The following is a 19,774-nucleotide window of genomic DNA, read 5'->3' on the forward strand; positions in this document are numbered from 1 at the left end:
TGTATATTCACTTTTTACTACCAACTGATAAATTAAAATAATCTTTACCATTCAGTGATAACAAGCAGTTTTTTTACATCTTAATATTTTATGATGTATTTAAATGAGTAGTTATTGTTGCAAACTCCATTAGAAATTTTAATTGAGATTAGTTTTGGAATAAGGGAAAGGGGGTGTGATTAAAAAAATTGGGTTCAATTTTTATACTTTGAAATTTCATAAATAAAAAAGAAAATGTCTTCAAACATTTTTTTGAGAGGATTAATATTCAACAGCATAGTGAATTCCTCTAAGAGAAAACAAAAATTTTAAGTTCATTAGAACACATTCATTCTGTGTCAGAAATCTATGCTGTGTCAACTATTTAATCACAATCCAAATTTAGAGCTGAATCCAGCTTGAATGTTGTGTCCATACTTGACCCAACCGTTCAGGGTTCAACCTCTGCGGTCGTATAAAGCTACGCCCTGCGGAGCATCTGGTTTATTTCAATTGGATTTAACCCTTTTTCAAGTGGAGCGAGTTGGAAAAAAAAGAGTGGGTGATTTTTGTTTGACCGCAAAAATTTGGTCGTTTATTGGTATCACGTCGTCGTCGTTGTCAGCGTCGTCCGAAGACAGATGATTTCCAGATAATAACTTAAATATTTGGGTTTATAGTCCCAACTGTTTAGAAATTAGGGGCCAAAAAGGGGCTCAAATAAGCATTTTTGTAGTTTCCAGACAATAACTTGTGTAAAAGTGTATGAATCTCTCTGAGATTTTATAACAAGTTTCCATTCTACAAAGGGATGGTTGAAATTGCCTTTGGGAGTTCGGGGGGTTATAGTTCAAACAATTTAGGAATGAGGAGCAAAAAAGGGGAAAACAAGGATTTTTTAGACAATTTAATAGCAGTGTAAGGGAGGTAATCCAAATGTAATATGTTTGTTTACCTTCTACATTGCTTTGAAATTATGTATAAAGAAATTATGTAATTTTGAGGTTAAGAAATTGCTACTAAATTTTTGAAAATTATAGAATATTGATTTTAGCCATGGTTTTGTATGTCATTTTCTATTTTTAGACAATTCAAATGGAATTTGAATTAAAAGTATGACCAAACTTGAGGGAAAGAACTTTTTTGTTTGCATAGAGAGTGGGGGAGGTAAAAAAAAAAAGGAGGGGTACATTTTTAGCTCACCTAACCTGAAAGATCAAGTGAGCTTTTCTCATCACTTGGCGTTCGTCGTCGTCCGGCGTCTGTAAACTTTTACAAAAATCTTCTCCTCTGAAACTACTGGGCCAAATTTAACTAAACTTGGCCTTAATCATTATTAGGGTATCTAGTGTAAACAAATGTGTGACGTGACCAGGCCAACCAACAAAGATGGTCGCCATGGCTAAAAATAGAACATAGGGGTAAAATGTAGATTTTGGCTTATAACTCTGAAACCAAAGCATTAAGGGCAATTCAGACACGGGGGATAAATTGTTTTGCAAGTCAAGATATATCTGCCCTGAAATTTTCAGATGAATCCGACAACTGTTTGTTGGATTGCTGCCCCTGAATTGGAAATTTTGAAGGAAATTTTGCTGTTTTTGGTTATTATCTTGAATATTATTATAGATAGAGATAAACTGTAAACAGCAATAATGTTCAGCAAAGTAAGATCCACAAATTAGTCAACATGACCAAAAAGGTCAGTTGACCTCTTAAGGAGTTATTGCGCTTTATAGTCAATTTTTAATAATTTGGTAAATTTTGTAAATTTTTGTAAATTTTAACAAAATATTTTCCTCTTTTACTAATGGGCCAGGTTCATTATAAATTGAGATAATTGTAAGGCCAAGAATGTTCAGTTAAGTAAGATCTACAAACACATCACCATCACCATAACACAAGATGTCATGAATCCATCTGGGTCTTTGTTTGATATGCACATAGACCAAGGTGAGCGACACAGGCTCTTAAGAGCCTCTAGTTAATTTTTTGGTTGGAGTTGTTTGGAAAAAGAATGGGGGATAAAAAGAAGTTAAAAAAGGGAGGGGTGGTATTTTATTTTTTGAGGGATGTTGAAAAAAGGGTAGACTCTTTTTTGTTGGAGGGAGAGTGTCAATTCGCAACAGCAAAGTGAATTGCATAAAAGCAAAACATTGAGCATAAATCCAAATCCTATAACCAATTCTAAGTATTCACAGTATTGTGCATTAAATTTTTAATCTTTGATCACATTTATTTTGTGACAGAAACCTATATTATGGCAAAATTTTATCACAATCTAAATTCAGATAGTATCAAATATGAATATTGTGTCCAAATTTCCCCAATTTTTTAGGATTCGACCACTGTGGTCGTATCAGGCTGCGCTCAGCAAAGTATTTTGTTAAGAAAGTAGGGCGAGTTGGTGAAAAGATGGGGCTATTGTTCTTCTGGTAATCTTCTTCCGTCCACATTGGGACAACCTCAAATGAGAAGTGTATTTGGTTTGGGGCGATTTGTCATGGATTCGTTTTCCACAGTATTACCTACAAAAAAAAAGTAAAACCACAAAAATACTAAACTCCGAGTAAAATTCAATCGTAAAGTCCCTAATCAAATGTCAAAAATCAAATGACAAAACACATCAAATGAATGGACAATAGATACTTTTCAAATTAGTCAACATCCTTTAAAAAAAAAAGATTGATTAAGGGTGTTTTCAATACATTTGTACCAGAATCATGGGTTGCTAAGCTACTTCCCGAGTTGAATTTGCACATAGTATTAAAAGTGTAATTGGACGAGGTTTTGATTCCTGTCAGATGTTCGGACTTCTTTGAGTTTTGTCTTGCTTGCTGGCGGCGGCAACAATGTATTAGTTTGTGATTAGTCAAGTTTAAGGTGAACCACTTGTGGTAAGTCAAAGATATTTGGTATGTAGTTGTATCACTGTTGGCACATTTAATTACCATGGAGATTATTAGGCCCCGTCCCCTCAGTTATGGTCTATTGACTTTGAAATTTTTGCTTATTTTTATACGACAGCAAAAATATTTTGGGATCATATAATGGTTTGATGTTGTCGTCTGTGTCGTCGTTGTTGTCGTCGTCGTCCGAAGACACATTGGTTTCCGGATAAAAACTTCAGTTTAAGTCAATGGATCTCTATGATTTTTTTTTAAGAAAGTTCAATACCAAAAAAGGAAGGTTGGGATTGATTTTGGAGATAATGGTCCTTACCGTTTAGGAATTAAGGGCCCAAAAGGGGCCAAAAACAGACATTTTTCTAGTTTTGGGATAATAACTTGTGTATTAGTATTTCTATTGCTCCAAATCGTACGACCATGTTTAATTCCACAATTAGAAGGTCGGGATTCATTTTAGGGGTTATGGGGCCAACAGTTTAAGAATTAAGGGTAAAAAAAAAGGGCCAAAAACAAGCATTTTTCTAGTGCCGAGACAATTCTATACTACAAAGGGAAGGATTTTTTTCCATTTCTTTGTTAAGGGATTTATATTTTTTTGTCAAAATTTTTCAAAGGAGTAGGTTCAGTAAGACCCCTTTTTGGCCCCAAAATATAGCAGTTTTAGAAAATTGTGAAAATGAATCGTTAAGATATTTACTGAAAAGTAGAATGCTTCTGCTACATAAATGTGGGCTGTTTTTGACAATACAATGCACGTATATCGGGTACTATCATCCTTAAGTCATGCTAAATTACTGAAATCTTCACAATTTTAGCATTTTAGTTAAATTTTAGACGGTTTCCGTCTTAAATGAAAGTGGCCGCATTCGTGTTCATTCATAATATTGAAATGTAAGTTGTATTTGATGATAGTACATAATATATATATAGGTTGAGGATGAACACGGATGCGGCCACTTTCATTTTTGACAAAAACCATCTGAAAAGTGACGATTTTTGGCATATTTGATAGATTTTTCATATTTAAGCTTGAATAGGAGCGTTTTTAATGACTTAATCAGTTAAAATCTTTCACATAAAGTAATTGAATCAATTGAAATAGGCACTTAAGTGTTTAAAATGTGTATGAAATCTTTCGTTAGATGAACTTGAAAATTGAGGCCGAAATCGGCCCTTACCGGACCTACTCCTTTCACGGTATGCGCAAATTTGTAAGAATTCTTTGACCACATTTTATTTGTGTCAGAAACCTAAATTGTGTCAAACATTTGATCACAATCCAAATTCAGACAGTATCAAACTTGAATATTGTGTCCAAATGTGCCCAAACTGTTTAATGTTCGACCTCTGTGGTCGTATCAGGCTGCGCTCAGCGAAGCATTTTATTAATGTATTAGTGATAAGGTCAGTTTATAGAGAAACACTAGTGGTAAGTTAATGATAATTGGTATGCAGTTGTATAAGCATTGGCATATCTCATTTCCATGGAGATTATTTATCTCCGTCCCTTTAGTGGTACCATCTCCAGTTTCCGGTGCATGTCAAAACATGGGAGGGAAACAAAATAGTGCATTTTTGTCTCACCTTGAAGGAGTCTAAAAGCGAGACATAGGTATGCTGTTTCCGGCGACGGCGGCGTCAACAATGTATGTGTTTGTGATTAGGTCTAGTTTATGGTGAACCACAAGTGGTATGTCAATCATATTTGGTATTTAGTTGTATAAGCATTGGCATATCTCATTTCTTTTGAAATTATTTTGCTCCGTCCCCTTAGTCATGGTCTATTTATTGACTTTAAAACTTTTGCTTAGTTTTCATATATTAGTTTGTGATTAGGTCGGTTCATGGGGAACCACAAGTGGTAGGTGAATGCTATTTGGTATGCAGTTGTATTAACATTGACACATCTCATTACCATGGAGATAATTTTACCCCTCCCCCTCAATTATGGTTTATTGACTTTGAAACTTTGCTTAGTTTACAAGTATTAGTTTGTGTTACAAGGTTAACTACTTATTATAAGTCAATGGTATTTGGTATGCAGTTGTATTAGTTTTGTAACATCTCATGTCCATGGAGATTGTTCAGCCATGTACATTCAGTCATGGTTCATTGACTTTGAATATTTGCAATTCTTACATGTTAAAGTGTTTTTATTTTAATCTAAACATTTGAAATATCAAAATTACCAAAAAGCGAGACATATGATATTTGGTATGTAGTTGTGTAAGCATCGGCATATCTCATCTCTGTGGTAACTCGCTTTTGATTTGAGACCCAAATAATACCAATGCAAATGTAAGGTAAAAGTCCGAGTAAGCCTTTTCCGGCCAATTTTTAATATTCAAATATCTCGAAAAGGAGCTTCATAACCTATCAATATTTTAGCTTATTTTGTTACTTAACTAATATTCTTTCGACTAATTATTATACGACCTCCAAAAATTGTGCGCTCATATATTGGTATCACGTTGTCGTCGTCGTCATCGTCAGGGTCGAATGGTTTCCGGATAATAACTTTAGTATAAGTGAATAAAAATCAATAAAATTTTAACACAATGTTTATAACCACAAAAGGAAGGTTGGGATTGATTTGGGGGGTTATGGTCCCATTGGTTTAGGAATTAGGGATCCAAAGGGGCCTAAAACATACATTTATCTAGTTTCAAGACAATAAGTTGTGTAAAACGTATTTCAATAACTCTGAAATTGTACCACAATGTTCATACCATTAAGTAGAAGGTTGGGATTTATTTTAAGGGTTATGGGGCAAACAGTCTAGGAATTAAAGGCCCAAAAGGGGCCAAAAACAAGCATTTTTTTAAGTTTAAGGACAACAAGTTATGTTTAACTGTATGGATCTCTCTGACATTGTACCACATGGTTCCATATAATGAAGGAAAGGTTTGGTGTCAGTTTGGGGTTAATATCCCTGAAAAAAAGGGCCAAAAAGAAGCATTTTTCTAGTTTACAGACAATAACTTGTGTTTATGGATCTCTCTGAAATTATACTACAAGGTTGCTGACTATAAAGGAAAGGCTGGAATTGAGTTTTGGCTCCAAGGGGGGTTTCAGTAAGAGAGGGGCCAAAAAAGGGGCCCAAATAAGCATTTTTGTAGTTTTCAGTCAATAACTTGTGTTTAAGTGTATAAATCTCTCTGAAATTATACTAGAAGTTTCAATACTACAAAGGGTTGGTTAAAGGGGGTAATGGATCAAATCATTAAGCAATTAGGAGCAAAAAAGAGGGGGGAAACAAGGGTTTTCCTTGTTTAAGGACAATTTAGACAATTTAAAAAGAGTAAAGGAGATAATCCAATTCCAATTAAAATTTAAAGAATACTGTTTTATATATATATATATATATTTTTATTACTCGAGTACCTCCCTTACACTGCTTGAAAATTATTTTAAAGGAAGTGATAATTGTCTTGAAATATGTAGCTGTAAATTTATTTTTAGAAGTTACTGTTAAACCATGACTGTAAGTCATTTTATATTTTAATACGTTATGATATATTTAAATGAGTAGTTATTGTTGCCAACTTAACGTGAAATTTAAATTGAGATTATTTTTGGAATAAGGGATGGGGGTGGGTGTTAAAAATTTCTCATTTCAGAAATTAAAAAGGGTTTTTCTTCAAATATTTCATTTTGAGGGATTTATATTCAACAGCATAGTGTATTGCTCAAAAGCAAAAAAACATTTTTTTTAAATTCATTAGACCACATTCGTTCTATGTCAGAAACCTTTGCTGTGTCAACAATTTAATCACAATCCAAATTCAGAGCTGTATCACGCTTGAATGTTGTGTCCATACTTGCCCGAACTGTACAGGGTTCGACCTCTGCGGTCGTATAAAGCTGTGCACTGTGGAGCATCTGGTTTATTTTGATTTCTTTTTTTTTTAAATCACCTAAGTACATCCTTTAGAAATTTAGAAGATAGTCCTTTTGAATCTATAGAACAAATGAGTTAAAGAGATTTGACTTTGAAAACTATATTCTTAACTGCCATTACTACTTTCAGGAGATGTAGCTATCTGTAGGCACTAAGAACAGATGACAGCTCCATGAGCATTCAATTTAAAAGGAACTTTAATAAGACATGGCCTAGCCAAACAGGCTAGGAAGAAACATTTTGGAGCAAAAATTTTGTATCTACTTATACTGAGAATACTTCTTTAGATCCACGATGAGATGAAAAAAATGTTACGAAAAAAATACAGCAAGACCAAAGAGAGAAATTATATTTAGCTTTATGTGAACCTCGCATACCAGTTACTTCTCAGATAATGGATTGTAAAAATATATAACATGCTTTTTCTATCTCTGAATCAACAGGAAAACGGAAAATGCATCCACATTCAACAAGAGCTTTTTGTCCTACTTGAGCATTCTTTAAAGGAGCATCTATTTATTCGATCTTAGAATCTGCATAGAAAAACGGATATTCATTTAAATCTCACACTGATATTTATTTACATCACTTTAAGTACCAAAGAAAAAACTCTGGATGTAAATGATTCCTCAATATTCAAATACCATCAGTATTCTTTTTGTCCAAAACCCTTTTGCAATACTGCTGCACTCTGAATTATCTTAAATTCAGCCTTGAATATTTGATCTAGGTAACTTGTTTTTAATCTAACATGCTTTGATGTTGGTTTTTGTTTTCCAGAAAAATAGTGCACTTGCCTCTGGGAGTATACCACATGCTATAAAGATCATATTTTTAGAAAAAGGAGTCAAAGGGTAAGCTTTAGTCTTCAATTATCTAAAGAATTAATGATATTCCAAATATGGATTTAAAAATTTTACGAAATAGCAGGATAATGCAATATTTATTACTTCAAACAAACAATGTTTATCCTGTAAAGACCATATAAAAGGATGTTATATTTCCATGGAAGAGAAACTGTTAAATGTTGGCATTTCCATAAATAAATAGCTAATGTGGCCTAAAGTGCCACGAGAGCTTTTTCTCGTCACTCTGTGTCCTTCCTCTCATCGTTGTTAGTTACCATCTGTTAACTTTTAGTAAAACCTTCTCATTTTCTTGGATCATGTTAAGTTTATGTGATAGTTGTAGTAAAGATTTGTATTTAGATCTGTAGATAAAGTTTAAAACCGAAATTTGAATGAATTATTTTATTCGCCCGTTTACGGGACGTATTATGGTATACCATTGTCTGTCTGTCCTTCCTTCCGTCGTCAACATGTCGACAATAACTCAAAAACGCTTGAACCAATTGGGATGACACTTTGGTGAATTGTTTAAATCTATTGACTTTTTGTAGTTTAGATTTTAGGTGTCCGAGTTTTGTTTTTTTCCATTTTTCGGACAATAACTCAAAAATTCTATCAGCAATTGTTATGAAACATTTAGTGAAATGTTTATATCTATTGACGTAAGCTCCCTTTCGATTTTAGATTTTACGTTTCTCAGTTACGTGATTTTATTCTTTAAATAGGATGGATATTCCACTTTCGGTCAATGCTTTGATAAGGCATTTAAAAGTTGTTGAACTTTATTCTTTGAAAAATCGACGGGCGTATCCGGCATGCGCTGATGGTGCAGCTGTTTATTACTTATAAAATGTATTCCGCATGATCTGAGATAAATGTTAGAGCGCTCAATTCTTAGTTTCTGTAATCTTTTGTGAACTGGATCTTCATTGGTTATGTTGGTGTTGTTGTCTTTGTTCTTTGATTTGTAAATGTTGCACTCAGTAGTGATCTATTACAACTTTGATTTGTATCTTCTTACCCTTTATATTAACTAGAACACACCCGCGAAATCGCAGGCAATCAGAGCGTGGTTGAAAGTATGTAAAGTGTTGTAGGAAGAATTTTGCAAAAGATTTAATGACTGGAGAATTTCAGGAAAAGTATCAAAAGTTATAAGTACTTGGGGACAGGAAAATGGTTTTTTTTTTTATCCCTCCTTTGTTTCCCAAATTCCCATTTTTAACCGGATTTTTGTGACAAAAATGTCGGTTATTGATTTTGGGATGTACGGCGGGCGGGCGGGCGGCAATCAAATGTTGTCCGTGCAATAACTCATGAACCGTTCAACCAAAGCTTTTAAAATTTTAATATGTTGTTACTTACAACTAAATGAAGGTCAAGTTCAATAATGGCGATTTTGACTTTTACCGTTCAGGAGTTATGGTTCTTGAAAGATTGAAAAATGGAGTTTCCAGTCGTGTCCGTGCATTTACGCATGAACTGTTCTACCTAAGCTTCCCAAATTTTAATATGTTGTTACTGATGACAAAATGGAGGTCAAGTTCAATAATGGCGATTTTGACTTTTACTGTTCAGGAGTTATGGTTCTTGAAAGATTGAAAAATGGAGTTTCCAGTCGTGTCCGTGCATTTACGCATGAACTGTTCTACCTAAGCTTCCCAAATTTTAATATGTTGTTACTGATGACAAAATGGAGGTCAAGTTCAATAATGACGATTTTGACTTTTACTGTTCAGGAGTTATGGTTCTTGAAAGATTGAAAAATGGTGTTTCCAGTCGTGTCCGTGCATTTACGCATGAACTGTTTTACCAAAGCTTCCCAAATTTTAATATGTTGTTACTGATGACAAAATAGAGGTCAAGTTCAATAATGACGATTTTGACTTTTACCGTTCAGAAGTTATGGTTCTTGAAAGATTGAAAAATGGTATTTCCTGTCGTGTCCGTGCATTTTCTCATGAACCATTCCACGGTGGGTATGGTTGTCCTGCGAGAGAACGTTCTGTGCTGGTGATTCGGTCCTGACTGGTGCTGGTAGGTCCTGATTCTGTGCTGGTGGGTTGTTTACATTGTATCAGAATGGCAATAAAACAACCGTTTTATGGCTTAATTTTTCTCTGATACGTCATAAGTACCATAAAAAGCATATTACAACAATATTTTATTGCAAAAGTCGTGCAAGTTCGCTAAACGAAATTGTCCTGACGCTGTGCTGGTGATTTAAAAAACGGTCCTGGTTCTGTGCTCCTATGTCCTGGTTCTGTGCCTTTATATTTAAGTCAAAAGTGGCAAATATTCCAGATCATTGATGCTTAACTGTAATTGACTATATCTAGCTGTTTTCTTAAAATAGACATTATTGTGACTATGTTTCCTGTTATTATGATAAAAATAACCCATAATTTTTTAATTTATTGTTTTCTGTTTTCTCATTTAAAATTATTAAAAAAGCTGTTATCGGTTATCAATATTTCAATGAACTGATATTTAAATAAAAACATGTACAAGACTTTCAAAGCCAAGAGTCTCCTGACTTGGGCCGGGCGCTAAAATGCTTGAGGATTTAACATGTTTCGTTTTCGAATCAGACACAATCAAAGTTGATCAAGGCAAACAATCGGATGCAGGTGAGCCTGATCACCTCTTAGATGAGTTTAAATTATAAATTCAGTGTAATCTAAGCATCCTGAATAATGTTTCTCTGACAAATTTGTACGATACTGTAGATACTTTTCTTTTTATTCAACCAAATGAATCTCAGACTTGTTTCTGTGCGTTTGAATCAAGTGTCTTCAGCAGCTTATAAAATCAGATTTCTTTGTAAGCAATTTAGTGCTGATTAAAAGGATGACTATAGTTTTGCGTTTGTTTTTACCTTTTCTATTGGGGTGGGGTGATGGGGTAGGAAGAAGGAGGGAACAGTGGCTTGGGGTAGTTTTGCAATTCTAAAAATTGATGTTGATTTTTTAAACATAAAATTTTTGTCTTAAACAGTTGTCAGCTATTTTCGAAAGTTCGATAGAACACTTAAAAAATATAGGACTATTCTATGGAAGGTCAGACTAGAATTTGTCGGAGAATGAAGATGAGATAACCTAAATTACACCTACAGAAAAACAACATTTTTAAAGTTTTGCATTTTATAATTCCAAAAGAAAGTCTGTTGTCAAGATTTTTGATAAAGAATTAAGAGGGGAGTGATTGATATTTATATATTTAAATCTATTTCTTGAATAAAAATAAAAACATGCCATAATTTTAATTGAAAATGAGTGAAAAATGAGTGAAAGGAAAAAATACCAGACTCAGAAATACACTTTTAATATTGGTAATATCACGAGGCTTTTTGTGTACCAAACACACCTTCGCTATAGTAATGACTCGTTACTGAGGTTTTTCACTTCACGCATTTATTTCGTTTTTTGATACAGTGAATTCTTTGTATTATTACATTAACATGTAGCCTTTGTATATATATATATTTGTAAAAAATCGAATCTAAAGCCAGATATATCAAAAAATTTTCCCCTTTTAATATGTGTTTTCAGGACTCAAAAAACTAAAAAAAAAACGCAGATTCAACTGAAATAAACCAGTCAAACCTTAATGTTAAGACCCCCTCTTATAAATTCGTTTTATTTTAAGCACCTTTTAAAACTGTTTAAGTTAACATATTTTGTAGAGAATCATCAATTCAAGGGCATTTAATATCTTAAATAAAACTATTCTAATTAGATATATTTTCATCTGATATTGGACGGAAGATGTTGCCCATTTATGTAATTTAATTACGATTTATCATATAAAACAGCCAAATGGATGCACAAAAGAAAAAATAGGAGTCACAGATCCGATTGAATACAATTATCAGCTAAATTTTATTGATTTTGTAACATTTGTTTCAAATATGACAAATGTTTTACCCATAATCACCAGCACCGTATCAGGACCCACCAGCACAGTATCAGGACATGAATAAACTGAGAAAATGCAAAATTTTACTAAATTGCACTGTTTTTTCACAAAATAATTTTGTCATTTGGATTTGGGTATAGAAAGCTGACTCCATGAGCATTTTTGTTTTAGTTTTTCAGTTCTAGATTTTCTGAAAATGAGCACTTTTGTGTTACGCTTACTGAAACAGTTTAAAGGATCAACTTTTTAATGGTTTGCCTATGAACCCATAAGAAACAAAATTGAAATTTTCAACTGTTTCCTTCCATCATTTTATGAGAGAAAACGTCATAAATCATCATTTTCGTCTTTGTTTACATTTTTTCATTGATCACCAGCACCCGTCAGGTCCGAATCACCAGGACAGAACGTTCTCTCGCAGGACAACCATACCCACCGTGCATTCAACCAAAGCTTAAAAATAGAACATAGGGGTAAAATGCAGTTTTTAGCTTATTTAAAATGCAGGTTTTAGCTTATAACTCAAAAACCAAAGCATTTAGAGCAAATCTGACAGAGGTTAAATGGTTTATCAGGTCAAGATCTATCTGCCCTGAAATTTTCAGATGAATCCGACAACCCATTGTTAGGTTGCTGCCCCTGAATTGGTAATATTAAGGAAATTTCGCTGTTTTTGGTTATTATCTTGAATATTATTATAGATAGAGATAAACTATAAACAGTAATAATGTACAGCAAAGTAAAACCTAAATAAGTCATCATGACCAAAAAGGTCAATTGACCCCTAAAGGAGTTATTGCCCTTTATAGTCAATTTTTAACCATTTTCCGTAAATCTTAGTTATCTTTTACAAAAATCTTCTCTGAAACTACTGGACCAAATTATTCCAAACTTAGCCACAATCATCATTGGGATATCTAGGTTAAAAATTGTGTCCGGTGACCCGGCCAACCAACCAAGATGGCCACCATGGCTAAAAATAGAACATAGGGGTAAAATCAGTTTTTGACTTATAACTCAAAAACCAAAGCATTTAGAGCAAATCTGACATGATGTTAAATGGTTTATCAGGTCAAAATCTATCTGCCCTGAAATTTTCAGATGAATCAGACAACCCATTGTTGGGTTGCTGCCCCTGAATTGGTAATATTAAGGAAATTTCGCTGTTTTTGGTTATTATCTTGAATATTATTATAGAAAGAGATAAAACTATAAACAGTAATAATGTACAGCAAAGTTAAACCTAAATAAGTCATCATGACCAAAAAGGTCAATTGACCCCTTAAGGAGTTATTGCCCTTTATAGTCAATTTTTAACAATTTAAAATTTGTAAATTTTCACTGACATTATCTACTGTAACTACTGGGCCAAGTTCATTATAGAGATAATTGCAAGCAGCAAGAATGTTCAGTAAAGTGAGATCTACAAACATATCACCATCACAAAAACACAATTTTGTTATGAATCCATCTGTGTCCTTTGTTAAGTATTCACAAAGACCAAGGTGAGCGACACAGGCTCTTTAGAGCCTCTAGTTTTGTTTTCTATTGATTTCAATATGAACATACATTTAGTATATTAGGAACATTCAAGTCAGGAGCCTGTGATTCAGTGGTTGTAATCACAGTGGTTGTCGTTTGTTTATGTCTAAGCCTTACATATTTTTTTTTGTTCATTTTTTTTGTACATAAATGAGGCCGTTAGTTTTCTCGTTTGAATTGTTTTACATTGCATTTCGGGGCCTTTTATAGCTGACTTTGCGGTATGGGCTTTGCTCATTGTTGAAGGTCGTACGGTGACCTATATTTGTTAATTTCTGTGTCATTTTTGGTCTCTTGTGGAGAGATTTTTAGAAAAGATTTAATTGATGGAAAATTTCAGAAAAGGTATCAAAAGTCAGGTGCTTTGGGACAGGACAATTGTTTTCCTAGCCCTGCTCCTCCTTTATTTATGAAAAATTCCCATTTTTTTTAATTATTATTAACATTAATAACACATGCATACTTTTAGCGCTTAACTGTATATAATGAACATTCATTACTATAAATAAAGTGTATTTACTTTTTACTTTCAATTCTCATATTACTAATCGATCCACGGCGGTCATTTCTCGCAGTCATATTACGATGGGAACATGACATAGAGATAAAAATAGATGGCTCTCTGTGATTGGTTGTTATATCATTCATATATTTTTATTATGGAAAGCATCATGAATGAAGTTTCATGCAAGCGCACATTTGTCCTTAAATGTATATGATGTAGGGTCGGAAATATTTTTTTTATGTTGATCAAAATTAGGGAAAATTTTCTGCGAAATCGTAAGGTATCGTGAAAACCCTCAAAATTCACCAAGAAAAGCCATGGGACCATATATATTTGAGTGCGGTAAAATCACAAATAGATATCGAGCTTCAATTAGACAACAGCAGTTTTTCCATAATTAGTTTATTAAAAACGCCTTTTAAGGAGATAATTGCTAAAAATAGCATTGCCAGCAATGGGGCCACCATTTAGTACTTTATATTCTCAAAGAATACAGAAAAACGCAAACCGAAAGTCAAATATGACTTAAAATTTCACCCAATGACGGAATCAATATCCGGAGGCTTTTTGGTGTCAGACCACCAATTACTCCCTCCAATTTAGAACGTATGTAATAGTAGCCCTTCTCTGACACAAAATAGTGCTTTTGATGTCCTTGTTTACTTAAACTAACCAATAAATTTGCAGAAATGAAACTTTTGGTGAAAGAGAAATATATCTAGATCATTTTGAGCCAAAATTTACTTGTCTATGAGTTTGCATTAAAAATTGAGGATTAATGCGCTCCATAGTATACTAATTTTAGATTTCCAGAAAACCAGGTGTTTTTTTTTTTTTTTTTGGGAGTACCTCTGTTTGAAGGTCAGTTATTTTGTTAGATGGCTTTAAAGGTATGGTGAAAATTGGCATGTAGAAAGCTCATACATGTACAATTCAGGATATACCTGGTTTCTATGAAGTTAAACTTAAGGTAAAGTAAAATATTTAGAAAGCTGTGAAAATTGCAAAATTTGGTTGAACAGAGGGATTTTTAATTGGTGGTCTGACACCTTTTTGTCTTGTTTTTCTCCAAAAATAACTCAATTTGAATAATCATAAAAATGGATGACAAATGCGACTATGCACTGTACCTATAGGACACAGAGGCATGATGATTACTGTATTGTGTAAAGAAGAGAAGCGACACACAAAAAGAGGTCTTCTCGTTTAATAGATATAGATTATGTCCTTAAATTTTCAATTTCATAAAGAATAAACATGCCAACGTCTTTCTACTAATTAAACACACAAACTCACATGTCATATAAGTATTCGAAGTCTATTGTGTATTTTTATTCTGAAAGCTACTGTTTTTAGAAAAAAAGTTGGGACAATTTTGGTTTGATTGTAAATTTTGGTTTGATTGTAAAAGAGTGGCGAAAGATACCAGAGGGACCGTCAAACTTAGAGATCGAAAATAAACTGACAACGTCATGGCTAAAAAAGAAGACAAAGAGACAAATATAAGTAAACAAGCCACAACAAAGAAAACTAAACACGAACCATTCCAAAACCTGGGGGTGATCTCAGATGCTCCGGAAGGATAAGCAGAACCTACTCCACAAGTGTATCCGTCGTGTTGCTCATGTTATTACAGACCTGGTTAATAGTTCGTGACCCTAACCCTAACCCTTTCGTGAAAAGGGAAGGGGAGTGTAGTTAAGACATAAGGAACATATCCGATATCGTCTGTGAAACGATTATTACATAACGGTCAACCAACTCGTGATGGCGTCCGTAAAATTTTCGAAGGGATTATTTCAACTTCACCATTTGAATCTCTTGGTTTAATAGCTTTCTTGTGAACAGCGGAGCAACCCTCTATCAAGGAAATAATGATAGGAAATACAAGCCGGGAATATCGTATCAATTTGGAGATATTTACTCCATATGTGGGCGCTGCTGGAATGTTGCTACATAGAAATGGAAAGTTCATAATTGGGAAGCTGAAATCATCTCTTTTGTCGTAAAGTTTTGTTTTAAACCGACCCTCATTGTCAATTTTCTAGATGTAAGTCAAGATATGAGGCAGAATTAACTGCATCTGCTGTATCCTTTATCTCTAGTTCGATGGGTTAATTGAGTTCAACATAGTCACCAAATTATGAATTATTTAGTGAGAGAACATCATCTATATTAGCGGAAAGTAAAGTTAAAGGATATTGCTAACTTCTTATCTTTCTTTAGAAATTCCAATTTAGTATAGAAGAAGAATTGTCACTGGTATATTTTTATACGACCGCAAAAATTTAAAACCAAAATTGGTCGTATATTGGTATTACGTCGTCGTTGTCGTCAGCGTCGTCTGAAGACGGATGGTTTCCGGATAATAACTAAGTATTAGTATTAGTAAATAAAAAACAATACAATTTTAAAACAGGGTTAATAACCAATAAAGGGAGGTTGTGATTGGTTTTAGGGGTTATGGTCCCTACTGTTTAGGAATTAGGGGCAAAAAAAGGGGCCCAAAAAAGCATTTTTGTAGTTTCAGACAATAACATGTGTTAAAGTGTATACATCCCCCTAAAGTATACCACAGGTTTCCATACAATAGAGGGATGGTTAGGATTGACATGGGGGGGGGGGGGGGGGGTATGGCTTAAACCATTTAAGAATTGGAGTTAAAAAAAGAGGGAAAATCAAGTTTTTTCTGGTTAAAGGATTATTTAAACAATTTAAAAGGAGTCGAATGGAGTCTAAAAACAAATCGCAATTTAAAACAACAATATTTGATTACCTCCCTTATACTGCTTGTAAATGATGTATTAAGAAATGATAATTGTCTTGAGGTGATTAGCTGTCAATTTATTTGTAAAAGGAACTATTAATCAATATTAATTTTAGCCATGACTTTGTATGTCCTCTTATATTTTAAGACTTGTATGATGTATTTAAAGGGTTATTATGGTAGAAACTTTATTCAAATTTGAATTTATATTATGACTATAACTTGAGGGAATGTATTTTTTTAAGGGAAAGGGGAGGTGAAACAAATTAGGGGGTTGGGGTGTAATAAGAATTTGTGTTTGGGGGACTTTATTTTCTCATTTCAGATCTCAGAAATTAAAAAGAAAATTTCTTCAAATATTTTTTTTTTTTTTTTGGGGGGGGGGGAGGGGGTAATATTCAACAGGATAGTGTATTGCACAAAAGCAAAAACGTTTTATTTAGGGGGAGGGATCAATTCGCAACAGCATAGTGTATTGCACAAAAGCAAAAAATCGAATATAAATTCAAATCATATAACCAATTTTTAAGTTCTTTGACTCACAGCTATTTTGTGGCAGAAACCTATTATGCGTGAAATATTTAATTACAATCCTAATTCCACCTTATGTAATAATGCTGTATTTTGATTGGATGAGAATCATGGTATTTTTCACCAATTTCTATATATTGAGATTTTCTTTTCTCTGCCGGGGTATTTGCCATTAGGGAATTCCATATGCCGGGGTATTTGCTAGCAAATTCCATGGCAGATGGGAAATACCCTAGCAAATACCATGGCAGATGGGGAATACCATGTCTAAAAATAACTCAATGAATTATTTCTGTTCTAATATGACAAATTCATGGTCATTCTAAATATATGGTTCCAGATGAAATATTTAGGATAAAAAGCATCATTATTGAATTTTGACCGAATGACGTAAAAATTCCGGGAATGACGTCATAAATAAAACTCAACGAATTGTCAACCGGTCACATAAAACTGGAATCCACAATACAATAGCTCAGCTGCAGTGTATACAAAAATTATACATTCAAGTCGAAATTTCATATGATACTTGATTATAATAAACTCTCTGAGGTGGAACATTCGGTGGAATTAAACAATTATATCATGCTTACAAGGGGTATTTGCCAAAAATACCGGTTTCGAGGTAATCAAATTTCCCTCGCCTAACGGCTCTGGAAATTTGTATCTCTCAACCGGTATTTTTGGCAAATACCCCTTGTAAGCATGATATATTTGTATAAAATTCAAACCTGTATCAACCGTGAATATTGTGTCCATTTTGGCCCCAACATTTCAGGATTGGACATCTGCGGTCGTATCTAGCTGCGCTCAGCAAAGCAGTTTTATTTTAATTTGGTTATAATTTTGTTGTTAGGGAGCTTCCATTTGAGTTTAAGGTAGGGAAGTATAAAATTTGGAAAAGGACAGAAGTTTTTAGGAGACTAAAGACAGGATGTGACACTTTGCCAAAAAAAGTAGATTAAATCAATAAAAAAAGGCAGGACAGAATAGAGTAAAAAATATTGAGGCAGGACAGAGAATACAAGGCCAAAATTAAAATATGTTTGTTTCCCCTCCCCCCACCCGGGTCAAAAATTATTTTCCACAAAAAAATCGAAATTATTTTTTTCCTGAAAATAATTTGTTTCCATTTATGGAAAGTGCTTGAAAGCAGAAGGATTGATAATCTAAATAAATACACTCAAATTGAGCACAAACAACTGATAAGTGGCCTGGACTGGACAAGTCAAACCATTCATGTGACCATGCTATGACAATCACATCCAGTTAAAAAAAAAAAAAAAAAAAGAACCTGCCTTCCTGGTCTGTTTACAAAGGGTAGACCCGGGGGAGGGGAAACAGACATTCTTTTAAATGTGACCCAATTACAAAAAATGCAGGACAAAATCCTTCATCTTAGCCCTTCCATAAAAATCAAATTGTAGCTTCCTTATGCGTATTTTCTTTCTGTTGATATTAACACTAGTCAGATTGTCTACCGTCTCCTGTTTGTCTAAAACAAAATCTGGTAATAGAGTCAGGCTATGAATTAATATAAGGATACTCAGAGTTCTTATTGGAGTTATTCTGATGATAATAAGTTTTGAGACAGCACAGGCATACTTGTTTTGATTCTTGATACTAGACTACACGAAGTCATTTCTCATTCGTTTGCCCATTTATCTTTTCTCAGAGTAATGCAGATATCTCGCATAGCTAATGACGCATGCTGTTTTTCTCCTTCAATAATGATTCAAAAAGTTGCAATAGATGCAATCAAAAATTATTTTCTTTTATTTTTTTTCTTTTCAGATTATTTGCTGGGATCATTCCAAGAGTAATATGGATATCTATAGGTGGTGCTATATTCCTGGGTGTTTATGAAAAAGTTAAATTGATTTGTAATAAACATTTTACTGAAGAAGGATATTTATGACGAACAGTCAAGTCCGCGTTTTATCTTGTGACAAGAGAAAAGCAGTTTGTAATTTATCTCTATTTTGCGAGTATAATTCAGAGTTCATATTTCTAACCAATAATTAGATTATTTTTGGTTTGATATAGAAAAAATGATATAGTTATATATGTTACAGTTATTTTTTTAAACTAAGTAGTATCCAGTATATCCTCCTAGTAGAAATTGGAAAATTCAAATTTGTACTGGGGGGGGGGGGGGGGGGATTGTGGATGTCATAAATTCTAGTAGTATCAAGGATATTACTAAAACTATAGCTTAATATTATAATTCTGGATATAACTTGATTTATGCATACTATTGCACTTGAGCTAGTTCCCCATTCATATAAATCTGACTGACCACGTAACTGGTGACCTAAACATTGACAATGACACTTTTCTGCGAAATGTGTTATCCAAATTACCGAAATATCGTGAGCTTAAATCCATCAACTGAAAACAAATTTAGGGAATACTGATGGATTCAGTCGAGGATTATGTTATGCAATGGGTTAGACGTGAGAAAGAAATCTGAATGGATTAAGTCTGAAATGATAAGAGTCCTCTCGACAGTCAGACGACAATCTAGTCCGACGATTCAATAGTCCGACAGCTCAATTGTTCAACAGTTCGATAATCCAACAGTGGGATACATTAATGTACAATTCGAGGTTTTAAAGGGGCACTAGCTATGAGTTATATGAAAAATCTAACGTATTATTTTTTTGGCTCAATCATTAATGAAATGCAAATAGTGCAATAATAATTTGCTTTTAGCAGCTTGTATGGTTCAATTTTGTCAAAATAAGCTGAAAAAAACGCATTGATTAGAATTGTGAATAATTCGACCTCATTAAATCCGTATTAACGTGACCTTCACTTTAACCCCTTAGCTTGAGATGGATAACACGTGAATTTTATGTTTAATAAAATTGA

At 33.6% G+C, this 19,774-nt stretch overlaps 1 protein-coding gene across 1 annotated transcript in view; it reads left to right on the forward strand.

Annotated features, from left to right (window-relative positions):
* The window catches only part of LOC139522455 (mitochondrial S-adenosylmethionine carrier protein-like), a 78,970-nt gene extending 60,007 nt beyond the window's left edge, over positions 1–18,963 (forward strand). Inside the window, 2 exon segments of the mRNA XM_071315990.1 lie at positions 7,541–7,643; positions 18,695–18,963. Coding sequence (XP_071172091.1) covers positions 7,541–7,643; positions 18,695–18,818 — 227 coding nt within the window. The 3' untranslated portion in view covers positions 18,819–18,963.
* Positions 18,964–19,774: the final 811 nt, after the last annotated feature.

This window comes from Mytilus edulis, chromosome 1, assembly GCF_963676685.1.
Source record: "Mytilus edulis chromosome 1, xbMytEdul2.2, whole genome shotgun sequence".
Taxonomy (NCBI): domain Eukaryota; kingdom Metazoa; phylum Mollusca; class Bivalvia; order Mytilida; family Mytilidae; genus Mytilus; species Mytilus edulis.